Source organism: Malaclemys terrapin, chromosome 2 (genome assembly GCF_027887155.1).
Source record: "Malaclemys terrapin pileata isolate rMalTer1 chromosome 2, rMalTer1.hap1, whole genome shotgun sequence".
Lineage (NCBI taxonomy): Eukaryota > Metazoa > Chordata > Testudines > Emydidae > Malaclemys > Malaclemys terrapin.
In genome coordinates this window covers 48,742,893-48,770,291 of record NC_071506.1, presented here as the reverse complement: position 1 = coordinate 48,770,291, position 27,399 = coordinate 48,742,893, and the positions used below count along the sequence as shown (strand labels likewise).

At 37.8% G+C, this 27,399-nt stretch overlaps 1 protein-coding gene across 3 annotated transcripts in view; it reads left to right on the top strand.

The window, feature by feature from the left end:
• LRRCC1 (leucine rich repeat and coiled-coil centrosomal protein 1) overlaps nt 1–25,378 on the top strand; it is a 37,557-nt gene extending 12,179 nt beyond the window's left edge. For all 3 annotated transcript variants that reach the window (XM_054018873.1, XM_054018875.1, XM_054018874.1), the window contains 12 exons: nt 3,379–3,580; nt 4,188–4,336; nt 5,180–5,384; nt 8,740–8,879; nt 11,823–12,024; nt 12,432–12,617; nt 14,226–14,400; nt 16,351–16,514; nt 17,436–17,644; nt 17,893–18,030; nt 20,959–21,094; nt 24,739–25,378. In XM_054018873.1, the coding sequence (XP_053874848.1) occupies nt 3,379–3,580; nt 4,188–4,336; nt 5,180–5,384; nt 8,740–8,879; nt 11,823–12,024; nt 12,432–12,617; nt 14,226–14,400; nt 16,351–16,514; nt 17,436–17,644; nt 17,893–18,030; nt 20,959–21,094; nt 24,739–24,861 (2,029 nt within the window). In that variant the 3' untranslated portion in view covers nt 24,862–25,378. The remainder of the gene's footprint in view (nt 1–3,378; nt 3,581–4,187; nt 4,337–5,179; nt 5,385–8,739; nt 8,880–11,822; nt 12,025–12,431; nt 12,618–14,225; nt 14,401–16,350; nt 16,515–17,435; nt 17,645–17,892; nt 18,031–20,958; nt 21,095–24,738) is intronic.
• Nucleotides 25,379–27,399: the final 2,021 nt, after the last annotated feature.

Here is a 27,399-nt window from a genome sequence, read left to right as displayed (position 1 = left end):
TGCTGATGAACCAAAATACTATAACTTCTAAAGTAACCCCGCATGAAGGCAAAGAATCTTCCTTTCAGTGCTGCCTTTGATCATTGGAACTTTCAGTTATGCTTGTAAGAAAATGTCAGTGTAGGTCAGACATCATACTTTAGAACCTACTTGATTTTTACAGGAGGGCAATTTCTAAGTATGCTAGGACATTCTCAAGATACTTGAAAATCACAAAGTGAAAATATGATACATTTAATAAATGGATACAGAACACTTGAAAGGTTCAAGAGCAGTGGTGCTCAGCCTATGGGCTGCTTGCAGCCCAATCAGCACATAGCTGCGGCCCATGTGACAACCTCAGGGTCATACAGGTAGTATATATATTTTGTGGTTGCAGCTCACATATGCAGCTCTCGATAGGTTATGTGGCCTGCCATGGTAAATAGGTTGAGAACCACTGTTCAAGAGCATAAATATTAATTTACCAAAATACTGTAACGGTGTGATAAGTCTTACATGTTTATAGTGTATTTCATGGAAGGATCCCAAAGCATTTTACAAACTAGGTCCTGATCCTGCAACTGTGTCCTCAGAGCTTCATTGAAATGACTGGGCCTCCATGTAGATGGAATTGTAGATTCAACACCAGTATTGTTTCACCGATGACTTAAGTGCTGTCACATAAAATACAACATTTCACAAAACCATTTTAGCAAAGGAAACAAGAATATTTTATCCAGTTGAAACTAGAAGCTGCAGATGGTCATAATTAGTCAAAATGTTCTGCTTACTGGGGCTGCTGTTAAAGATCCTATGGCATACTGACTTCCTAGAAAGTAGGCTTGTAGAAAAAGAACCAAACATTGCGGGTGTTCTTACTCTAGCTTTTTTCTAGTGCTTAAAACCAAGTAATGTACATATATTTAGAAAGTTTAAATGGAGTGACCCATATAACTTTAGGTTTGTTAGTCTGATGCTGATCCTAAACAAAATCATAGAAAGATTGGTATAGGTTGCAGTCAATTTTAAAAAAAGCAAAACATTGCGATTAATGTTAGTTATGGAGTTACTTATGGAGAATAGATCTTGTCTAACTTGACAGCATTTTTGATGAGTTTACAAGTTTGTCAGCAGTTACCTTTATCAAACTTATGTGAAAGATTTAACTTTGTATTGTGCAACATTCTGATTTGGGGCGGAATTAATACTATACAAAAATCAAACTGGCCTAACTGAAAGCTCAAAAAGAAACTAAGGCCATGTCTTCACTACGGAACTGAATCAGCACTGCTGCAATTGATGCAATGGCATCAATTTAGCAGGTCTGGTGAAGACCCATTAAGTCGATGGGAGAACACTCTCCCATCAATTTCTGTACTCCATCTCCCCTAAAAGACTAAGGTAAGTCGTCAGGAGCGCGTCTCCAGCCGACACAGCACAGTATGGCCTAAGGGGGGGAGGAAGCACGAAGTTTCTTGGCCCAGTGTTATTTATTATCTTTTTCAATTATATGAAAGAAAATATAAAATCACTGCTGGTTAAATTTGTAGATGATACAAAAATTGGTGCTTCTCATTTACTACTCACTAATTTAGTTATACAGAGCTACCTATCGCCTATTAAGCTGGTTCATTTGGACAACATGGTTTAACTTAGCCAATTGTAAGGTCATGCATTTAGAAACAAAGAATGTAGGTCAAACTTTTGGGACTTTATTCTGGAAAGCGGAGACTTTGCTAAGGACTGCAAGTTCAGGACAGTTAACCATTTTCTGTAATAACTCCACTTACAGTAAAAGGTTAAATAGCACTAGTTTATGACTTCACATGGAAATAGTTGGCTGTTAGTATTTGTTTCTCTTGTATTTACTTTCTATGATTCATACATATATTTTTTTTAAAACAGTATTCTTTTCTTATGTTAAGGTATCTGTAACCTACATTTTGGAAATCAAATTGGTTATTGATTCATCTGTGGCTTGTGAATAATATAACTTCCACAGTTAGTAATTCTTTGGATTTCACTAAGGATGAGTAAATTTTGATTTTTTTGGAGCCCAAGAATAGATTATTTCAAAACTGTTTCCAGAATCTTGACTAATCCAAAAGGTCACAGAAAACCTAATCAGTATTCTGCAATAACTCAATTGCTGACATTTTATCTATGTACCAAGCATCCAGGTAGACTGCTTATATACCTTGATATATGTGTACTTACATTTATTTATACTTTGTGGTCCTTAGTTTTTCTTTATCATCACACATTTTAAATCCTATGTTCTTGCTTTTTCTCTCCTGCCTAAGGAAGGGCATGTGTGTGTTTTTGGTTTGGTTTGTTTAAAAAAAGAAAAAAAAAAAAAAAAGAAACCCACACTGCTGCTGTGTCAAAACCTTTCCTTGGGTCACTGTACAAACTAAAAATGTGGATTTCCCCCAACCCCCCCCCCACCCCAACTTGACCTCCCCCTTATTTTTGTGAACAAAGAAACAAATGATTAGACTCATTCATGTGATTCTATGTAGGCCACCGTTTACTTTTTCTGTCTCTGTCCTTGCCAAATACTTGTTTCTCTTCCTTTCCTATTGAGCATCCCCATTTAGGACCCCAAAAGATACTTGTATCCACTACTTGAACTGGATTTGACCCTAACATCCTCCTCTACACCTTTATGGAATGGAAGGCTACTGTGCTGCTGCAATGGTCCTTGCCCAGTTGTTAGATCTTCAAGCATGAGTGAATACTCCTTCCGCTTTTAGTGGCTGTACTGAAGCACCTGTCTGAGAGTATGTCCACACTTCAAGCTCGAGGGTGTAATTTCCAGCCTGAGGAGACTCGCTCATGCTAGCTCTGATCGAGCTAGCACTCTAAAAGTAGAATGTAGTAGGAGCAGCGGAAGGGGCCAGCTGCCCTGAGTATGTGCCTGTCATCTTGGATAATAACTACTTTTCGTGTTTGATGATCGCTATACTTGCCAGCTTTTTAATTATGTCTTAGTGTCATTTTCATGCTAACTGTGAGATATAAAAAGTGAAATTTAGAATGTAGTTTAATACCAATGGTCTGACCTTAAAATCAAACCCCTGAAATTCTCTTACTACATTTAGATTGACAGAGTTTCTATAGACAACCATTAAATGGCTTTCAAAATAACATATCCATGAGTACTGCATATTTTTACAGTTAACCTTCTAATTATAATTGTCATTTCCCATTCTGTTTAGAATTCGTTCCCCTAAATTTAGATGTGCAGTTCAGTATAGTTGACTCTTCCAGCTTCTAATATCAGCAGATGTTGTTTTCTGATATAGGAGCTTCTGACACTTGATGTCATTACTGTGTAAAGAGACATTTAACTTTGTACACTTCTTAAGTACATTGACTTTTCTACCACTTCAGGGGAGAGGAGCAGAATTCCTTAAAGCTGAAGTGTCTGCATTCTCAAATGAAAGAGAACTCTTCTTGTGTAAATTCAGCTTCAGAAACGCCAGACTTGGAAGTAGTGGGAAAATCAGCCAAGAAATTGATGGGAAGACCAAAGAGTCAAATAAGAAAAACAGAAGACGTGAATTCAAGTACTGCAGAGGAATCCACTTACAGGGTATGTTTTTACTTGAAGTAAAGTAAATAGAAAAATGTAATTTTCACCTGCAGTAGAGCAAGTGTGAATACAAATGTTGCCCAAGGAAAATTCTAAAATGAGTTATGAGTAGGATCATGTTGCTAAACTGTTTTGTAAAAGTAGTGAAGTTTTTTAATAATAATAATAAAAATTAAAACAAACTTTTTAACAACATATTACTATGCATTTTGTGTTGTAATAAATTGTTAATGGTCACCTCTGCCAGAAAAGACTACTTCTACAAATTTATGCTCTGCCAGGATAAATCCTTCTACTGATAAGTAGAAGACAATAAAAAGCAAAGCCATAATGATATAACCCTCCTATACAAGTCAGCTGGCTGGGCTGGTGATTCTGTTAAGCTTTCCTACCTCAAGCAGATGAATGCATGGACTGGCTGGCTGGACTAGATGTCTTACTGTGTTCTAATTACTCAATATTCTGTTGCTTACTCTGGTCTTCCATCAGCTTCCTGAAAGTACAAACAATTTTTATAAGCACTATTAACATAATTAAGCAGAAAAGCCAATCATTTTGTTAAATTTGAAGGTTTCAGAATGTGGGTTTTTAATATATTTTTGTTCAGGCATTAGTTCAAGAACTGGATCAGGAGAAAGAGAAGAGGTGGAAAGCTGAACAAGCTGAAAAGAAACTGAGAGACTATATCAAAGAACTGCAGAAACAGTCAAAAGAAGAAAAGGATATTCAGAGTATGGCTGTGTACACTACAGACAGGTAAAGGAAAAAGATGTTTAATCCAAGGCACACTGCTTATGTGGCTTAGAGAAATGAGGAAAGAGTTAAGCAGTAAACTTTCAAAATAAAATATATATATATATAGGGAATAATACCAGGACTTCAGTTGATTGGTTTACAGTGAAATCCCCTCTTTGAAAGTGTGTTCCTCGATCTTTTCTGTCCTCCAAATGGACAAAGTGGCTCTCGAATGGGTTATATACATTCAGTTCTCTTTCATTCAGGACTGGCACAGGGAGGAAAGAAAACACCCAGCCATTTCAAAGTAAACAGTTTTTAACATCTAGACTAGCATAGGTCATCTCATCCAAAAGCCTCAGGGGGCTGCAGGCGCATGTTGGTCCCTTCCGGGAGCAGTGTGGGGCCAGGGTAGGCAGGGAGCCTGTCTTTAGCCTCACTGCGCCTGCCACTGACCGGGAGCCACCGGAGGTAAGTTCCCCCTCCAGGAGCCAGCACCCCATACCTCCTCCTGCACCCCAACACTCTGTCCCAGCCTGGAGCTCCCTCCTGCACCCAAACTCCCTCCTAGAGCTTGCACCCCAACCCCCTGCCCCTGGCTCAGCCCAGAGCCCCCTCCCACACTGCGAACCCCTCACGAACCCCTGCCCCAGCCCGGTGAAAGTTAGTGAGGGTGGAGGGGAGCAAGCGACAGAGGTGTGGGGGGGTAAATGGGAGTGAACGGGGCTTTGGGGAAGGGGCGGGGTCGATCCTGGGTTGCCCTTTAGTTTCAAAAAGTGATCTTGGGTGTAAAAAGATTGGAGACCACTGTTTTAGTAAATATAATTAAGAGGGGAATGTATTTGTTATTGCACTAATGTTTAGGTTAAAGGAACTGATTTTGAGAGAGAGAAATACAAAAACAGGACTGCAAGCTGATATCCAGCAATTGAAGGATGAAACTGAAAGACTTACCAATGAGTTAAATCAAGCAAGAAATAAAGAGGAAGATCAGCGAAAGGCTCTACAAACTTTAGAAGAAACATTATCCAAGATGGAGACACAAAGAGTACAGCAACAAGCAACGGGGGTATATATTTAGCATTGGTTGCCTATAATAATGGGATGGCATCTAATAAGCAGATAAAAATACTAAAGAGCCCCTAAAAAATGTCACAAGCCTCAATTTCTGTTTTTTAATTTTAGTCTTTACTGTGAAAATAAATCTTTGATTAAATATGCCATTTTAATTACTGTTCTTTCAAATTTAAAGAATGGGCAGGCAATAAAGTATTAAACTTGTATTATAAGATACATGGGTAAGGGTCAATCACTTCTTGACTCAATGGTGGTTTTTTTTTTGTTTGTTTGTTTTTCCCCCCAACAGAATGTGTTAATGAAAAGAGGCTTGTAAATAACCTAAAAATATGAATTCTTTAAATTGATAAAACAGGCCTTAACAGTCATACTGCAGAACTTAGACACAGGATAACTGCAAAAAAATTTTATTTGACAGAAAAAATGAATTGTATGCCTGTAAGTTTATGCAGAACAAAATAATAAGCAATAGTGTATATAGATGCTTTTTGATTATTAAAGTGGAAAAGCATGGTGATACTATGACCAAAAGAGGCATTGGATCTTTTTGGCTTTTATGTGGCACAAAGAGCAGATACTAGAATCATAGAATATCAGAGTTGGAAGGGACCTCAAGAGGTCATCTAGTCCAACCCCCTGCTCAAAGCAGTAATTGACTTGTAGTTGTTCATCAAATTATTTTACAAGTAGTCCAGGATTACTGAGAGTCTGGAATTGATCTCCAAATCCAAAGCATGTATCCTGCCTTTCATTTAGGAAGGGAAAGAACTAAATCCAGTACTACTCTTCCATATGTACAGGTTTTGGGGGTTGTTCGTCTTTTAGAAAGGTAATTATTTAGTGGTGCATAAAGCCCCTGATTTCTTTAGTGGTGGGAAGATCTTGGAATAAATCCTTACCATCTGGTAGCAGGGACACCTTATTACCTACAGAAAGAACAGTTTATTAGGTGAATACCTATCTACTGTTTGGTTCTTTAGAGTTTTATAGACCTGCATTGTTGAATAATTCTAGATTTTCAGATAATGGACAGGATTACTTTGAAACTAAATTTTCTTCTCAACAGTTCAGCTGTATTATTACTTTGCCTTCTCTTTCAGTTCAAATAATAGATATTTTCTAGCATATTTATAGAGTTCTTTTCCTCAATGCAGTGTTCATGCAGGAAATTATGTGCCATTGAAAATGCAGGGCTTTTATATATAGACACAGGGCATCTGGTATTGAGATTACCTTCCGCAAAACTATACCATCTCAAATTGCTTAATTGCAGTATCACAAATGTCCTTTGACCTTCTGATTGATGTGATGATCCAATATCAATTGGGAAGATGGTGAAATAACTCCAGAGAAAACTGCACTCTAGTTTGCTTTTCTGAGAGCAGGAAACTAAACGGCTTGTTTTTGTTTCCCTTCCATCTCTACTCTTTAAATCAATAATGCTTTAATTATTATTCCTTTAGAATGATAGTCAGAAAAAGTGCTTTGTTAATCAACTATTAACAGTTTTGGCACCCCAAGAAAGCAAAACCTCTGAGATTAGAGTTGAATAAAGTATGAAAGCTGAAGAGAGATCTGCCACAGTGCCCTGCCCTGTAGAGAGGGGAGGGTTGAGCTGCTACTGCTGAGTAGTGTCTGTGGTGACCTGGAGAGAGAATTTTTTTTTTAGGGGGGGGGGGGGGAGGGGTAAATAGAAGTCCACACTATTGTATATATTGGAAGAAGCACCACCTTAGATGAGTGATAAATAGTGAGATCCTCCATCAAAACCACCTGTGCAGTCTCTTCCATATCCTGACCTGAAACTTCAGTGTGCGAGTTCTAGGTAGATACTGGTTTAGAGTGAATTACTTCCGCAAAATCAAGGTGGGGTTTGTTTTACATTTTACTGTTTTACTATATTCTGATTTCTCTCTCATCAAAAGGTACAGAGGGGATATTTTGGTGTATGGAAAAAGCTATTTTCAACTAGTAAAAAGGAATTCACCACAAAAGCTTATGATGTCAAATGAAAGAAGTTTGCCATCTTGGGCTAGAGTCACAAAGGAGTTTAGGCATGGCAACACTCAGCACAGGGGCTGGAACAATTCTTTGTGGGGGGGTGCTGAAAGCCACTGAACAAAATTGTAAGCCCTGTATATGATGGAAACTGCATCTTGGTTGCTATTATTACTCCAAACCAAGGGGTGTTACTGCAGCCCCCAGCACCCTTGCTTTTAGGTGTAGCAAAGCTGAGCCAGGAGCACTAACTTCTTGGTGCCTAGAAAATCACTAAAAAGCAACAGAGTCCTGTGGCACCTTATAGACTAACAGATGTATTGGAGCATAAGCTTTTGTGGGTGAATACCCACTTCGTCAGATGCATGTACTGGGATTCTAACCATAGAATCTGGAATCACTGGGATTCCCAAAGCCTGAGTTAAGTTCTCAGGCTCCCCATACAACGAATGTAGGGAGATAAGTGCCTCAGAAAGGGATTCACAAAAGCCAGCCAGTTTAGGTGGCTCCTTGCCTAAATTATCCAATAGGAAATGCTATGGGGGCAGATGGTCCTAAGACCTGCCCCCTCACCAAAAGAAGTCCCTAAATCCAGGCTGCAGGGAAGCATCTCTCTCTGCTTCGGATTTTCAGCTGCAAACCTTCACTTAAGAGTTAGGCACCTATTTTGTCTTTGTGGGTGGGAGCTCATAACTTCTAGCCTAGTGGATCCTGGGTCTCCTAAGTCCTGAGTGAGTGGTCCAACCATCAGAGTACAGTTATTCTCATGCTTGTTCTCTGGCCTAATGACTCTTGACTTACTCATCCACAGTGGAATATAGTTGCTTTTAGGTGACAATAACTTTAACTCAAAATCAGTAAGCTACAGACATTACTGGTCCACAGTATAGTATTCTAAAGATTAAGTGGCATTGTTTCTCCAAAGTTCTGTCTGAAATTGTGACTTTATAATTGAAGTAAGTCTTTTAAGCTACTTTTTTAAATCCTTCTGAATCCTTGCTCTGTAAATTGGTAAATAAATATCCCTTGGCTTTTATAAAGTGCCAAAAAACCCTTTGAAGATTTTCAATTAACACTGTTACATTTGATTTGGGGTACACTACATTGTTGCAAATTTGGCTCTATATTCAATATTTCATGGAAAAGTCTTGCTCTGTATTAGACTGGTGGGGTGACAAAAACCCTGGCCTTTTATGAAAATACCTTAACGGTCACTGTGTTTGCCACAGAAATAATAGCCCTGATAAACACAGTGCTTTAGTAAGACTGTTATATATATTTTTTATCCTAATTGAAAGCTTTAGGAAGAAGCAGCAATTTTAAGACTTGTTCCTCTGATTTTTATACAGATGAAGCGGATTCAAGAGGCAGAACTTAAAGCTTCAGCGACTGAGAGAGAAGTACAGTTACTTCGAGTATCTCTTCGACAACAGAAAGAGAAGGTGCATCAGCTCCATGAGCTTCTCATGTTAAAAGAGCAAGAGCACAGGTTTGTTTCTTTACCACAATCCAGAGAGGGTATGTTCATACTGCAGAATCTAGAAAAGCTTTGCTTGTTTGAGGATGTTCTGCTGTGGTAGAATCTAACCCAATTTATTTGAAAATATATATTTTGAGAATTCCTATCCTGTTAGTCTTCCCTTCTGTTAAAATGGTGGATTTAGAGGTTTTGGGGAGGATAGCAGAGGGAGTTACTTCCATTCTCATAAGCTCCATAATAGGTGCTGAGAAGGAAATATCAGGCAGCAACTTTCCCTCATCTGAGACTTCCATGCAGATAAACTTATTCCTCAAATCTTTTTTTTATTTTTTGTTTCATCAATGACTTACATTGTTCAAAACTGTCAAAGACTTGAATGAAAGATACCTTATATTCTTTCCTGGATAAAAGCATATCAAAACTTAATGCAAAGACATTTTGTATAAAAGCAATTTCTTTCATACTGTAAAACATTGAAAGTTAGACAAGTCCTGCAGCATCTCTTCAAGATGAATCTTAGCAGATTAGTCCTTTTGTCAGTGATCACAGTTGTGCTGACCTTTGGGGAAAACAGGTTTTAATACATGTTGTTGGTTGGTTGGTGGTTGTTGTGCAGTTCGGATAGTTCAGCACAGCAAACAAGACAAAGTAGTTCTGATTTTTATACTGGTCTTGATTTGTATTTGTTTAAACTTTTGCTGAATAGCATAGTCTTATAAAATGGCTTTCATAAAATCTTATTCCAGCATACTTCAGTAAAATACAAACAATATAGTGCAGGACTCTCATTGGAAATGAGTTTAATGTTGTCATATACTATCAAAATTTCAATTTGTTCTATCCTGGCAGAGTTTCTTAAAATAAGAAATGAACATTTTCTTAGCTTTAGAACATTCAAGTAGTGCACTAATATTCCTAATTTTTGTCTTCCTAAAAATGTTTTATTTACATCCTGTTTGCATACTTTACGCACACTTTTCTTCTCCCTTCTATTGCTATTTTTTAACAGAATTATGGGTTATATGTATTAAAGGACAAATTCAGAGGTTCTGTACGTTTTCTGCAGTAACTTCTTACTTAACGTCGTCCCAGTTAACATTGTTTCGTTGTTACATCGCTGATCTATTAAACAATACACTCATTTAGAATTGCGCAATGTTTGCTTATAACGTTGTTTGGCTGTGGGGCTTGGAATCAGGGGTGGGCCAGCAGCTGCCCTATCAGCTCCCTCCACTACCACTCAGCACCTCCCGCCTGCCAGCAGCCCCACAAGTGAGCAACTCCCCCATCCCTTCCTGCACTTCCCACCCTCAGCAATCAGCTGTTTCATGGTGTTCGGGAGGTTCCGGGAGGGAAGGGGGAGGAGCGAGGATGCGGCACACAGCCTCCTCCCTCCCCTCCAGAGCCTCCTGAATGCTGATTTCTGTAGGCAGGAGGAGGGGGGGAGGCTGTGCACCACTTCCTCGCTCCTCTCCCCTACCCTCCCAGAGCCTCCTGAATGCCGTGAAACAGCTGTTCCGTGGCATTCAGGAGGCTCGGGGGAGGGGAGAGGAGCAAGGACGTGGTGCACTCGAGGGGTGGGGTGGAGCAGGGCCGGGAAGAGTGGGGCCTTGGGGTGGAGTGGGGCTGGGCCTGGAGCAGAGCCAGGGGTTGAACACCCCCGTTGCACTTTGGAAAGAACAGCAAGAGGAGCAGCCGATCTACCCTCTTTCACCCTCTGACTCCACCACCTCAACCAAGCTTCACAATCATCATTGCTGAGTACAGTATTAAATTTTGTTTTAAATTATTTAAAACTTTATACTGTATATGTATACAATGTCTTTTGTCGGGTGAAAAAAAATTCCCTGGAACCTAACCTAACCCCCCTATTTACATGAATCCTGATGGGGAAATTGGATTCACTTAACATCGTTTCACTTAAAATTGCATTTTTCAAGAACATTACTATGACATTAAGTGAGGAATTACTATACTTGTGTAAGTTGCAGATGAGGGTGTGGGTTTGTAGTGGGAAAAGCAACTCACAGAACTGTATAAATATGAGAGGTCTCTGAATTTTTGAGGATATTTTGACCATTTATTTATTTGCCGGTAACCAAAAGTCTCGTCTCTTCTGAAATTTTTTGCAAAGTGATTCTCTCCAAATTTTTGGACCCTTTTTTGCATAAAACTGTAGAACCCACAAATTTCTAAATTCAGGTATGTAAATATCCCCCTCATTCGAACTACAATAGATTTTCTTAAATCTATTACTCTTAATAGATTTCCACTCAACTAAAAATAAAAACACCAAAACAGGGCTGTTGGTTTTCAGCAGTGTTAACATAATGTTCTTTGAAGGTGAGGGGGAGAGAGAATATACAATAATTTATTCCTTGCCACTGCACTGTAGTGCAAAACCTTAACATTGGCCCCAGCAACCTCAAGAAGCACATCTGGTAGGTATCCTTGCACTGGTGAAATCTGTGATGTGATTCCCACAAAAAAAGACAAGGTCAGAGTTAAGATTTTTGCACATTAATGTGATGGTGAGGAGTCTGGGGTATGTTTTTGTATTACTATAGGAGAAGTGTGACTTATTTATAGTTGGATGAATGTCTGTTAGTGAATATGTAATGTGAGAATGGAGGTATGTTAACTGATGCTTGCTGCTAAGGGTTCTGATGGGTGTTTCCCTTTAGCAAGCATAACTGGGTTTTCACTAAATAGTTTGCATTTTCCTTCTTTGTTGGAATTATACAGTTAATCCATGTTTTATACTTCAGTATATCTACCCACTGTTCTTCTTGACCCTCACAAAGGTATCTCTTGAAGAGCAATGATGTAAATACATGGTTCCTATCTTGCTCTTATTACATTGTTTTTAATTTTTTTTTTAAATAAACCTAGTGATATAGTATTGAAAGATACTGCAATTCTGAATTTAATGTACGTGATTGGTAACTCCAGGAGAGAACTTGAAACCCGAGTTGCTTTGAATGGATCTGAATTCCAAGATGCCTTGTCAAAAGAAATTGCTAAAGAACAACAGCGGCATGAAGAACGCATTAAAGAATTTCAGGAGAAAATTAGTATGTTAAACCAGCAGTATATGGAGTTGGAAAATGAATTTCGTATTGCTTTAACTATTGAAGCCAAAAGGTTTAAAGAGGTAAGATTAAGACAGTATCTTGAAAAATGTGTGGAGTCAAGGAGGTTGTCAAATTCTGTGCTTTAAAAAAAAAAAAAACACACTTTTTTTTCCTCTCTCCTTCATTGTTAATCAAAAATGACAATTGTAGTGTTAAAGTAACAGTTCACTTTAAATTATTATTATTATTTTTTTTTTTTTTGAGATCCAGTTTAATCTTTTGAGATACTATTTGAAACGTTTTTCATTTGGTTTGACTGAGTAGGTTCTATGCATTCATAACTTACTTCAGGTGATATGAAATACCTTTAGAATGGATGGAATTAATCTCACTTCCATTATTTCAAATTACCATATTGTATTTTCATGCATGCACGCGCACGCAATTGGAAAGCTAATCTTTTTATTAACCTGTCTTTATCGTACAGGTTAAGGACGGTTTTGAAAATGTTACTGCTGAGTTAGCAGAACATAAGTGTTCCCTTTCTCAATCTCAGCAAAAGGAAAAGCAGTCAGCAGCTCTGATTCAAGAGCTGACATCCATGGTGAAAGAACAGAAAGCAAGGATTACAGAGGTAGTAAAGTCAAAACAAGAAACAGCAGCAAATCTGAAGGTATATGTTTTGAAGCCTTTTTTTTAATTGTACTGTACTTTAGATAAGAAGTTTTAGCATTAACAATACTCAGTATATTTCATCTTAAAGTTAACATTTGCTAAAAATGGGATAAGGAAATACACCATGTTAATATTCACAGTAATCTCAATTTTCGTGTCTTACCACTTTCACATTCTGACTTCTCAGATGCACAATATAGCCAAATACACACGCATACAGTTCCTCACGATTGCACGCCTATTTTGTGGTGATAGCAAATTGTACATAATAGTAAGTACTTGAAACTGAGATTCCGAGAATATTTAATACTGTGAACGTTTGTAAACTCAGAAATGACAATATTTTAGCTGCAGAAGAGTTATTTTCAAATGATTGTACATGAATTAAGTTACAGTACTTAGCAAGTACGGTACAAAGTATTGTTACTGGGACTTATATAATTATCATTATTACAGTAATTTAGATAACTATATAATAGTGACTACCTATCATTTACATTAGTTATGTAGCACACTTTCTGAAGATATTATCTACAATATTATAATACACCTCTGCCCCAATATAACGTGACCCAAATATAACATGAATTCGGATGTAAAGCAGTGCTTGGCGGGTGGGGGGCTGCGCATTCCAGCCAATCAAAGCAAGTTCGATATAACGCGGTTTCGCCTATAACGTGGTAAGATTTTTTTGGCTCCCGAGGGCAGCGTTATATCAGGGTAGAGGTATTCACAAATAGCCATTAAAATATTAGGAACATCATCACATTTTTAAAAAGTTTCTAGCTGTTAAATATAAGTTCAGCTATCATGGACTTGTAGCTTTTTCCAAGAGGCCAGGGGAAAGACATGTCTAGCATTTAGAGATTTGCAAGTTACTTTTTTAATGTCAGGTCAGCTTTCAAAAAGAAAATAAATTCTCAAGAGCAGAACGTTTAATGTATATGCCAAATGGAATCTCGGTCAGAGAATAACTGTTGGAAATGTTGATTTATTCCTTGAAACTATTTTTAAAAGTAAATATCCTTTTTTAAAAAAGCCTATTTATAAGGTATGGAAAAAATGAATTTTGCGTGTTTCAGGTTAGATCTGTCTTATGGGGTGGAAGCCCACCCCAGTACAGCCTCCATTTGTTTCCTTTGGATTAGCTTCTGCTTCTTTTCATTACAAAGTTATTTCCTCTTAAATTTATTCATATATATTTTCAAGCAAACTTTATTAAACTCATAGACTTTAAGGTCAGAAGGGACCATTATGATCATCTAGTCTGACCTCCTGCACAATGCAGGCCACAAAATCTCACCCACCCACTCCTGTAACAAACCCCTAACCTATGCCTAGGTTTATCCTTGAGTAAAATGCATAAACTGTGTTGACTGACGAAACAAATGCCTGTGCTTTGTTACATGTAAAAGATGCCAATTTTTATCAGAGAAAACCTTGTGTGTAAGCAGAATATCTGCTTAAATAGTTAGTTAGTATTAACTGTCATAGTTAAATTGGTGTTAATTATATTGAATTCTTGAATATTTGTCTTACAAAATCTTACTGTTTTTTTGTTTCCCCCCTCACCCCCCCCCCCCCCACTATTCATTCATGTATGCAGAGTCGAATCAGAGCACTTGAAACTTTGGTTGAGGAGGACAAACAAAAGACTATTCAAATTGAACTCCTGAAACAGGAAAAATCAAAACTTATTTCTCAGCTGACAGCCCAAGAATCTGTAATTGATGGATTAAAAGTGGAAAGAAAAATATGGGGACAAGAGTTGGCACAACAGGGTAAAAATACAACAGTTTTGTGGTAGAATATGATAGCATAAATTAAATAGATATTTCACTTGCATTTCTTTCTTGGCCAGTTGTATTGCCACAATGCACTGTAGCACCACCTGAGACAAATAATCTCCAACCTTATTTTCTTTTATTTGACACAGAAAGGGCTATTTTTCATAGGAGTGGCATTATTAAAAATTATTAGCCTCCACTACTTGCTATACCTTTAAGTAGTTGGAAAAAGTAGTGTTCTGGTACATGACCCTCTTCATAGCACTTACTTTTTTTTTTTAAATTTATTTATTTATTTATTTATTTATTGAGTCATGTCAATGAGCAGTTATCCAGTGGATGGAAACTCACATTAAACCTAAACTATTTCTATCCAACCCCCACTTAAAAAGTATTGTCATCCTGTCATAAAGGAATAAATATTTAGTATATTTTTGTTAAGAGGGATAGGTTGAAGATCTACAAAAATAAGTAATAAAATCCCAAGGAGAGAAATCTTGTAGAAAAACCATACACATTTTTAACTTTTTGAGCTCATAATTTTCACTAAACACAATGTTGCTTATTCTGTTAATTAAGTGAAAAAGAGGCGTATTTCAGGATACCATAGTTAAATGTTAAAATTAATCAGAATGTGAGCGAGCTGAAGATCAGGAATAAAAAAAATAAGCTGTTACTGATTATCATTTTGTGTGGTATTCTGTTAACTCAGTGAATTGACTTATTTTTTTTAAACTTCATTTGATTTATGGAGGAAAATATTTCTTAGTGTGTGGGCTCAATAAGAGACACTTCAGAACACCTGATCTTGTGATTTTTATTTTTACTTATACATAACTGGTAAGGAGTGACACTGTTTACTGTCATCCCCTTTTTATACAGTTTTTCCATACATATTGATATGAATTGCAAAAAAAAGTGTCACATTCTATTCCACTTTGTTTTACCCAGTGGTGGAGATGATTTGCTTCGATGTGGCCATTACTTTGTGCAAGCAACTACTTGGAGTCATAGTGAATAGTGCCTAGAAAAATGGTGTAAAGCTATTCATACTACAAATAGTAGTATCACAGTATATTCGAAGGTGGTAATCTCAAAGAATGTTCTGTATGTGTACCTTGTTCTCACTCCTTTTTCATTCAGGTGTTTTTATATATTTGGCAAAATGTTATGCTTGCCATATTAAAATTGAGGCTTTTTAAAATTTATTTATTTGAGTTTTAAATGCAAGGCCAGAAGCATTGTTGTGGAACTGGTGAGGTGGACCCTAATTGGTCCTCTAGTACTGTATACATCTCTCCTTGCGTGGTCGTTAAGTCAAATTATAGAGAACAAATGTGCAATCATCTACTTTCATTGATTCTTATTGCTCATTCAGGGAGGAGGATAGCCCATAAAATGCTACATAAAATATTGCAGGGAGGTTCAAGTTTGAGAGAATTCCCTCAGTAAGTAGCATTACTTACTCTGCATTTCATAGTGGTATTGATACCTCTGTCACTTGTTCACTTTCATCCCCCAAAATGAAAATCAAATTGCAGGTGTCCTTGAAGATGACTAATTTAAATGGTTGGAGCAATAAGTGATGTTGTGGCTTTTATCCTCTTTCTTGTTCTTCTGCACTATAACTAGCAGTACAGATTTAGCACCATCTGGTGGTCTCTTTGAAATTGCTTAGCTTAGATCTGTAAGCATTATTACTGATCATTTTTAATAGACGTGCCCAAAGGAGGTCTAAACAGCAAGTGTTTAATACCATTAAGTTGCCACTGTTGAACATTTTCAAAAAAAATTGTGTAGTTACAAACTAAGGTTCCAGTCCAGTGTGTTGCTCCATGCAGGAGATACAAGCATGTCCACACTTGCATAAAATGTTCACTTTTTTGAAATGTGCTTGGAAAATGCCTTCAAGATCTGCAGTGCTGTAATGTTGTGTTTATCCAGGAGCTTCTCTTGCTCAAGACCGTGGAAAACTAGAAGCAAAAATTGAGGTTCTGACCAATGAAAGTGAGATTCTAAAAAAACAAAATGAACGCAACAATGATGCGCTAAGAATTAAGACCAAAATAGTGGAAGATCAAACAGAAACAATTAGGAAATTAAAAGAAGTAAGTGGGGTGTGTGTGTGTGTGTGTGTGTGTGCATGTACGGTATGCTTAAATTAAACAGAGTTCAAGTGAAAATTGTGGCAGTGACTTGAATAAAATTAGGAAAGCAGTGCCATGGCTGTCTGAGAGTGCGCTCCCATTGACTTCATTGGGTGCAGGACCAGGCCATATATGATTGTATTTATGTACAGACTTACTCCCAGATAAAAATCAGTATCAGAAATGTAGAAGAAAAATGTAGGACAGGTCTCACTTAATTTATTGGTTTTTGCTTCATTAAAATAATCAGTTGAATTTGAAATTTTATATTCAAGTATAAAATATTTTCTTTTATTCTGTTCCTTTTGCATTCAGGGAGCAATAGGGTAACATACTTAGTTAAACTAGCATTATAAATTCCAGTGGGACTCAAACCTTTGCCTCATTTATCATAGCAAAACTCCGTTATTTCTGGAGGAGTTTTGTCTAAGTAGATTAATATAGACAAATTATCCGCTAGTTTTAAAAATATACTGTATATAAGTAGCAGAGTTTGAACTCTTCAATGTTCTTTTATTACAATTTTTCCATCAGAAATTATTGCTTTTTTGTTTTGCAACCAGTATATCCTGTAAGTTAACATAATTGCAAGAAAGTTTTGTTAATAAAAACGAGGACCATACATAGGACTAGAAGGGATCTTGTGGGTGCTTGAGTCTAGTACCCTGCTGTCATAGGTTTATGAGCAGGATGTGACAGAATTGCCTATCAGGCTTCATCTTAAAACGAGTTGAGTGGTTTGCCCCCACTACTTGTATTTGAAGTCTGTTCCAGAACTTCACTGCTCTGATGGCTAGAAACTTTCATCTAATTTTCAACCTAAATTTATTTATGGCCAGTTTATACCCATTTATACCAAAACAAATGTTGTTGTGTTTATAGGGTTTACAGGAGAGAGATGAGCAGATGAGAAAACAGCGGGAAGAAAATGTTGAAATCCAAAAGACTTTTCAGGTACAATTGGATGAAAAAACTGCACAGTTGGAAGAGCTAATGGAAAAGTTAGAAAGGCAAAATGAAAGAAAAGAGGAATTAAAACAACTGCTAGAAGAAAAAGAAGCAGAACTGGAAGATATTGGGAAAGCATATAGGTGATGTATACTGTTATAAGCATAATGAAAGGTTATGGCCCACACTGAAATTTCAAGTGAAATCTTGTGACCAGATTGGTTGGGAGAAGAGTACGTGGGTAGGCCAGAGCCTCACTTTCGAGGGTTAGAACTTGAAAATTGGGAAATGTAAAAATATCACTTTTTTTTTCCCTCCCCTCCCCACCCCCCCAGTTTTAAAAGATGATAGAATCTGTATGCACTCTGAACGTTTTGTGTTTTATTTTCAGTGCAATGAATAAGAAGTGGCAAGATAAAGGAGAACTATTAAGCCACCTTGAGACACAAGTTAAACAAATGAAAGAAAACTTTGATATCAAGGAAAAGAAGCTGATCGAAGAGAGAAACAAAAGCCTTCAAACTCAGAAGTAAAAACAAAAATACTAATAATGGTTGTCTTGTTAAACTTGTACATAGTCCACCATGCAAGACAGGTGAAATTTTGGTACACAATATTAGCATTCATAATGAAGTTGCAAGTACTTTCTATAGGTCCAATCACAAACACTCTTATACTCACATAAGAAATACGTGTGTGTGTGTGTGTGTGTGTGTGTGTGTGTGTGTGTGTGTGTAAGGACTACTTCTGTGAAGTAGGTATCTGCAGGATCTTCCCCTCAATTTTTAACTGCACTTTCAATGTATTAGATTTTTAGATTCCCAAATGTTTAGTACTCAGATAAAGTTACTTCCTATTGGAGATCCTAGTTCTATGGCCCCATTAAGATTAAACAAGGGTTAATACAAATTTATGTTTTATATAAATTTTAATCCACATAGAGGAGGCCCATTTGGCATAAATTTATTGAGAGGATAAATGTGTAGTCCTGTTTGTGTGACTTTGCATTTGTGTTGCTGCGGCACCAAACAAGTGGCTATAATTAATAATGAGTACTTAGGTTTTCATTTAATGCCTTTGAGGGGAAAAATAATAAGTAAGACAGTATCTGAATTTCTTTCTCCCTTCTCTCCTTCCTCCCACCCCCAGATTATTACTGAAAAGTTGGAGGGTTTTTTTTGTTTTGTTTTGCATTTGGATCCATTGCATATTTTAATATGACTTTATTTCTCTATCAGTGCTTTCAGGGGAAGTGTTAGTTGAAGCAATTAACAGTGGATTAGGAGTTGATAGTAAACAAAGCCTAAGGAAATGAGACTTCCAAAAAAAAAAAAAAAAAAACCATGTAGACATATTCTGAAGATGAAGGTGGTAGTCTTCAGTAAACATGTGTACAAATGGCACTGCCTACCATGTCAGCCAAATAAATACTGAATGATGTGTCAATATAACTAGTCTCATAAATCTTGTCTATGCTAGGAAAACTTTTTTTTAAAGACTTCCCACTATTGTTAAAGATGCTGTGGCTCTCACAACCATTTTTTAAGCACTGTTCTTTTCTCTTTAGGCATAGGTAGTCGAACAGTGGACTTTGTGTAGTTAGGCCACACGCGCAACAGCAATAAGCAGAGACATGGCAAGTTATGCTAGACCCAACGATGCAAAAGAATCTATGACTAATGAGATTAGGCAGTCAAAGACATTATTTTGATTTTTCCATGAAACTTCCTTGAAAAAAGGACTGCTCATTGCTACAACTATTCTGTTAGTGTGCCTCACTAAAATATAACTACTGATGAAGTACCTCTTTCTGCTAAGGATTTAGTTTACATATCCCCCACTAAAACTGGTAAAATGTTCTTTTCCTTTGAGGATTTCCTCTGTTTTAAGAGAGGTGGGACATAATGGTAATCTGGTCAGCAGTGTAAAGGAATATCTTAATGATCTAAATTTAGTTTCTCCAGAACAAAATGAAATAGTTGTTAGGGCTAAGCATTGGGAGCAGTGCTGGAAGCTCAATGCTACTGAAATGTATCCTAGAAAAAGAATGTGTGTGAAATTTCATAGGGCTGTGTATTCATAGTGTTTGAATACAGTACAGACCTGTTTACGTGCGGCTATCGGGAGTCAAGCCGTCACACCCATGTGTTAACAGACCGCGGGTTAAGAGGGCCATGCTGAAATATCTTTATATATAAATGTATGTATAATCTAGGATTACATACATATTCACAGCATCCCAAATACTGCAGACCTATCTGCTAATGGCACTTTGCAAGAATATAAATTCAAATGGGTAATCTAATAAAAACATTATTACTACTACACAGGGGTGAAAGACACGTACCGGTACGGGGCGGGGGCAGCTCTGGCCCCCAGAAGGGGCAGGCCCTCGGGCGGACCGGATGGGGCAGGGCTAGGGGGCAGCATCCCCTAGCCAGCCCTTCCAGGCTGCCTGGTCGTTCCCTCCCAGAGTTCCCATGGCGATGTAAAGGGCCCGAGGCTCCGGACACCGCTGCTGCGGTAGTGGCGTCCAGACCCCGGGCCCTTATAAATCACCGGCCCCGAGGCAGCTGCTCCCTTTGCGCGCTCCCACGCCCGTCGACTGCCAAGGGAGGGCAAAAGGGGCAGGGACTTTAAAGCACTGCAGGGTCCTTTGCTGTGGCAGCACTTTACCGCAGACGGGAAAGAGACAGCAACGTTAAAGACGTGCAACACGTTTCTGCTCTGCGCTTCCCGTCGATTTCTGTCAGTGAGTTAGTGAGCAAATCTATAGCGCTACTATAGCAAGTTCCTGTACCTCATGTTAATGAGTCTCGTGTGTTACATAGGTAGCACTGGGAGGCATGGCACTACCGCGCGTTAAGCGGATTCGCATGTAAATAGGTCTGTACTATAGTGTTGCTCTATGTAGCTGCATATTCTAGTTTTATATTGAAACATCCTCTCAGGAGCTCCTGATTCCGCATACAAGATTTACCCTTTTAATTCTTAGAAAATGTGTTATAATAGACCCATTCTCGCCCAACCTGTTTAGAAGAAATGGAGGAAATAATACTTGGACCATTTAAGCCAGAATAATATGTATATCTTTTGCTAATATAAGTAGATGGTTGAAAGCCTTAGGGGTCGTTAGCACCCTTAACAAGAGCAAGTGTGAATCTTCTAGCTCAGTGGTCACCAACAAGTCGATCGCAATCGATTGGTTAATCCTAGAGGATCTCCCAGTCGATTGCAATCTCTGGCGGTGCAGGAACGGTGATCCGCATCCTTTGGGAGCTGCAGGCAGCCGTGCAACTGTAAGCAAACTGGCAGCCCACCACCGGATTACCCTGAAGGGCTGTGTGTGGCCCATGGGCCACAGGTTGCCCACCACTGACATACAGTCTTAACTGTATAATAATCATTACATTTTATTTCTGGCTTTCTTAAGGATTAACATTTCATCCTATTGTAGGGTTGCAATGGAAAAACTTCATTCAATGGATGATGCTTTTAGAAGACAGCTTGAGTCAACACTAGCAGCTCATCAGGCAGAATTACTGCAACTGGCAAATGAAAAACAAAGACAAATTGAAACAGCAAATGAAAAGGTAATGTATTTTAATACAATATCAGACCTTAAAATATGCATTTTCAGTCCCAACATTGTTATATGCAGACAGCTGTAGTCTTTTTGGTGTTGGCTAATCACCATTAATGAAAGCATTGATGACATTGAACTTTTAATCTTTGCCCAATAATGGATTCACTAAAAGTGCATAGACAGTAGGTAGACTCTGCATGTTTCTTGAACAAAGAATATTCTATCAATTGCCAGTGTATGAACATCCCTTAATTATTAGAGAGGCAAGAAAAATGGTGGTAAAGTATTTCATGTAACACTGTACCTTTTTTTTGGCTTTTATAATTTTTATAACAGATGTGATACCTTGGAAGCATGCAAACTTCAAAGACTGTTCCATTGAGATGTGCCAATGGATTAGTTGTAAACTTTGTTTTTTACAAATGTTACATGTATCATCATCATCATCAAGCTAGGGATTGCATTCTGGCGCCATTGTGGAGGGTTACTGAGCTTCCCCCAAGAACAAAAGTCATTTGGGAGCTGCATGGATTGATTTAAATCTCTGACTTTGATAATGACTTAAATCAGGAAGCAGGAAATCTTGGTGCAAATCATTCATTTTCATCTTGTTTTGCATTTGTACTTTTTAGTTATTTTCCTAAAGATGGGTTGATTCTCCTGGTTGGTAACCATTAAAACATGTTAACTTGCAATTAAATGTAGCCTTTAGCAAAAAGAAGCACCAAATTTAGTGTAAACAGGAGGAGGATGATCTGCTATATTGATGCACATTTAAGCAGTTGTATAGTTTAACTTACATTTATTCAGAGTTTTTATTTTCATTTTTATGTTAAAAATGGTGACTGATGCAGTACATGCTTACTAGATAATTCATTTTTTTACTTGTGATTTGTGTCAAGACATTTGGAGCCTCTTTTTGGCACCTGCACCAGGTTAAATTCTGGAAGCTAGGGAATGCTCACCAGTCTGCACTCCTTTCCCCCTCCCACAACCCCAACTGCATGCTAGAGACTCCTGAGGGGGGAAATAAGACTGGGCAGGAGCTATCTGATGTCCCTCAGCAAGTGTCTCTTTCCCTCACTGCTGTGGCTGTCCCCGTTTCACCACCAGCCCCATCATGTTTCCCCCACCCATTGAGGTATGTAGGTGTCATTTTGGATGGAAATCCAAATTCAGTTACAACTGCACAAAAATAGCACTTTATTATTATTATTTTTTTTTTTTTACAAAATAAAACTACCTTAAAGTGCTGTATACACAAACTTCTTCAGATTTTAAACTTTTTGCATTTAAAATGAACTGATTTGTTAAATAAAGGAAGTATTATCTCAAGTTAATGAACTGAACTTATTGTTCCTTGTCACTGTGTTCTTCAAGGTTTTTAGAACTAGTAAATCTCCTAGATTGGAAAAGGGAAAAACACTTCCGTGCTTTTTCAACTCCCAATTGGTTTTGTAACTTTGAATGAACTAGTAATTGAACTGAACTAGTTGAATAAACTGAAATGAAGAAACTATTCTCTTTTTACTCAGAAGAGGCTACTTTTGTCAAAAGCTGATTTTAGCACCTCAATGAACTCTGGGTTCAAGTACTTATCCAGTGACTTTGACCAGTGGTGGTTTTTTTTGTTGTTGTTTTTGTTTTGTTTTTAAACTGGGCAGTAAACATTCTCTCTTTTTTTTTTTTTTTTGGGGGGGGGGGGGGGGAAGGGTATTTAATGTATATGATTTTAATAGCTTATAATGTGTAAATAGATTTACTAGGTTATATGTTTCTTAACATAGATTTTAATTTCAAATTTAATACTAAATTGGTTTATTTAAAAAAATCAGCTTTTTTATTTAAATTAAATAGATTTTTTTTTAAACTTTTTTTTGTTTTAAATCCTGGGAATGGTGAACAACTCCAGAGAAGTATGATCCCTTTGGTTGAATTGCATATACTGGTTCAGACAGGGTTCAAGAGGAATAGGAGACCTAGAAAGAGCTTTTGGTATGAAGGGTCAGGATGAACTGAACCACCTAGTTCATTCGGATCCAAAAACTGACATGAGATTGTAACTAAGAGGGCAGAACCTAGCTATAAGGGTTTGAAGGACTAGAACCTGCCAGGGTCTCTTTGTGTAAGATGGGTGACACCTGGTAAACTTATCAGGTGTCTGAATTGTTTGTTTGTGTGTTTTGATGTTTTCTCTAATGCTTTTTGTCCTAAAATAAATGTGTTGGGCTTTGTGAAAGCTGGCTGGTCACTGGTAACCATGTCATTGTCCCTGAAAGAGAGTGAACCACAGGGGCTGGACTAAGGTCAGACCTGCTGGGATAATCACAATGAATTGCAGCGGGACTGCAAGCCTAAATCCCCAGTCTGAGGGGAGAGAGACACTAGGTCCCTTCCCATAGAGAGGTGATAGCTGGAGGAGACTACAGAGGGGGATAGAGATGCAGGTAACCATGGAACTGTGACAATTCCCACCAATATTCTTCTGAGCTATGGAAACTCCATGCTTTCTATCAATGCTGTTCTTAATTTTGGAATCCTCTTTTCCCCCAAAGAACTAAATAACTAGCTATAGAATCATTATTGTTTAGCAAAACTTGCTGCAATTACAGATTGTAACAGGGTCACTGCCTCCAGATTTCACCCTAATTGTACAGTGTGGCCATGCAGCATTCCTGCCTCAGTTTCCCCTCAGTGACTTGGCCCTCCAGTTAAGCCATTAATAAAAAGTCCACCCATTCCAGGGTATACAAGTTGAAAAACAAACACAAAACACAGAATTCACATACCAGTTTTAAACTGGACCCAGCCCCTCCTTTCTGAGGGCCACGTCTCATCCATGTTTATTAACTTAGACACTCTTTTGCCTTTTTATTTAATGAAAAAATTAAAATGCTGTTATTGTAATTATAATTTAATTTGAATGTCACCCTTTCCCATTAGCCCCTTGAGTTGTTCACTTGCTCCATCCCAAGCAGCTCTCCCACACCTTTGTGCCTGGAGTCGCTCCCTTCTTTTGCAAGCCAAGCCCAGTCCTTCCTAGCTGGGGTGTTTTCTCCTCTGGTGTCTCAGGGTCTGCTGCAGGAGCCCTCCTCCTCCTCCTCCTCCTCCTCTGTATTCCTCAGCAGTCTTCTCAAGGCTTCTGCTGAAGTCTCTCTCCTTTCCACACTGCCCAGAACTCTCAGGCCTCTGGGATAGGTAAAGGATTGAATCACACAATCCATTTTCCCCACCTGGGCAGATGAGTTGGCTGTGTCACAAGTTGGGCTCATCTCCCTTTAAAGAGGCAGTCACCCTATGACTCTAATACTGACACATCTAGTGTCCCTTTTACAAACATTTGATGTGAAAGACTTTCTAGTTTGCTGTTCTCCTAGCAACTTTGTTTTATCCCGTCTTGTCTTCCTTTATCACCTGTTTTCACATTGCACAGTTCTTCATGAATGTTTTTACCTTGTACTACTCCTGTTGCCATATCTGTCATACATTGTATGAAGCAAGTTGTACTCAAATGTACTCTTTATAAGAATAGCAATATATTGTGTAATTACTCTGGGATTCTCATCAGTAATAAAAAATAAGCAAGATTACTCTTCCTATAATATACTAACATACAGGTTGAATTTTTTATGTATCTTTTTATAATTTCAGGTTTACCAGGTTGAAGAAGAAATGCGTCAGCTTCTGCAAGAAACAGCAAACAGTAAAAAGGCCATGGAAGAGAAAATAAGGCGACTTACAAGTGCATTAAGTGACATTCAGCAAGATCTCTGACGAAACATGTAATGCATTAAATCTGACCACCCTGCTCCTCTTTTTAATAAAAGGAGTTGGTGAAGAAATGTAAAATATATACATTAACAAAGAGACTGTATATTTGTTTATATAATTCGTTACACTTGTTGCTGTGATTTTTAGTTTCCTTTAAAACACTTATTTCCAGAGTAATTTTTATTTCAGTGTGATATTATTTTGAGAGTTCAAGAATCAAATATGTATTAAAACTATGTACAGTATTTTCATACAAGTTATCTGATGTATGGGTCTGGTAATATTTGTGTCCAAGCTGCCTAAGAAGTAGGTCAAAACAAATCAACAGATGAAAATCACTGTATGAGTTAAGAATTATCCGTAAAGGAAGAGAAGGTGGAGGCATGGCAGATGGAGTCAGGTATGAAGTAAGGACACAAAAAGGGTTGGGCATGTCTGTTGTGTGCTTGGGTTCTTTCAGTTAAGAAATCATGGAGCTCATGTCATATTAACAAAAAATAAATTGCACCCATAATCAGTGGAGAGACTTTTTTTTTAATAGCACATATTATACATGACCGTTTTTCATATCTGGAATTAACACTGTTTTGAGATAGCATTCAGTGACTTTTCAGAGTTAATACTGTTATCCCAGAGAAAAGAGAGATCTTGTTGATTTCAGCAACTGCTGAATGTGTTTAATAATCTCTTCTAGACATTACCATTCAAACCTGATGCTGTTCCCTGATGTCTTTCATACACTGCGCTGTTTGTTTCAAAAGATGTGCTCCTGTTCCCATGCAGGGGTCCACCCTCATAGAACAGCTTGCAGGATCAAGGGCTAAATAAGAAAATTTCTGATCTCAGGAATTTACTGATGTAAATGTGAGGTTGAATACACAAAGGCTTAACAAACAAGTGGTACTGACTTCATTCTGAATGTGACATGCTTCAGTTATGACTTGATTTATACCGTTGCATTTCTTTAAAAATCCAATGTTTAAATTTTTTTTATTAATAGCTATGCAATTGCTCCCTAAAATCCCAGTGAGAGTTGGGGGTTTGGTGTTCTGGTCACTATACGGCCTTTTAGTAATAAATCTGTTCTTGACTACCATTCTTGCATGCTCAGATGATTCCATTTCTCTATCTGAAAGGGTCTCTAAATCTGTTTCGTGGAGAAGGAAATGGCAACTTTTGACAGACTTTAAATCTTTATATGGAAATAACTTCCATCTCCTTTAAAATGGTTTTATACAGGATGGCAGTTTTTTAGGGTCTCTATTCTATCACTACATTTCCTTCATTTAGTTACTGACAATGCTGAACGGTGCTGTGCTATAAAATGATCTGAAATTTTCAGTTGTGCATGAATAAAATATTCAGCAGATTTGGAGTTGGAGCTGTCCTTCTAATGGAGGATCTTGCAAACATTGTCATCTCTCTACTAATGAAGAAAATGTTTCTTCTCCCACCTTTACCTTTTCATTTCCTCTGCAGTGCTTGAGCCTCACTGTTTGAGGAAACACTTTTCTAGGAAAACTTTCTGTAGTTCTCAACTCTCAGGCAGACTAGTGACGCTGACTTAAGGCTTGAGCATTCTCAAAATGTGACTAAGCACACATGCATGCTGGGACCTGAAGCACCCAGGTGTTTGCACTCTACACCCTATTGTGTTGATCTTTGTACCAAATGTACCTTTAAAAACTAATAACTTGCAGGTCAACACTACCATGATGAAATATGTAGCAACATTATATGTAAAGTTATGAATTCCCCCTGTATGATGTTACTAGAGCATGGTCAAGACCAGGTGGCCTTGCCTAGGTAAAGGTGTTAAATGGTTCAATCCTAAACAAAGGAATGGGGGTTTGCCTTAATTTAAATATAAGCAGTAAAAAAAAAAAAACATGATCATCAAGACAGCAAGGGGAGGAGATTGCAGGAAACAGAACAATTTGTATTTTAGCAAATACCAGTGTGTGTGGGGAAAACATTCTGGAGCTTCCTTCACTACCAGACTCCTTGTTGCCTTCCTCACAGCTTGAATAAACTTCTTTGAGTAACCTTCAAAAGAATACATTGGAAAGATTTACTGGTCTATAAAGACAAGGGCTGCTGAACCTCAAGTGATTGTATACAATATTACTGTATTATAAAAGTGTATAGAGAGCTCTTTTCTAAAAGCTAATGATTAATATAATTGTGAAATACGTTAACTCTATATGAGGAAATATGGATAGCTAATGATATTATGCATTAAAGTCTGTGGCCAAACCGGGAGAAACACATTCTCTCCCAGATGAGCAAAGGCAGCTATTTACCCGTCTCCAGTGAGATTAAGCAAGATGTGACCAAAAACAATAGAAGCCTCATTAACCTAGTGTCATAAACATACAGCTAAGGGGAGCATAAAATCACTCTTTTACCTGTAAAGGGTTAAGAAGCTTAGATAACCTGGTTGGCACCTGACCAGAAGGACCAATGGGGGAAGAAGATACTTTCAAATCTGGGGGTGGGGTGGGGGAGGAGGCTTTGTTTTGTGCTCTGTTGGTGTTCTCT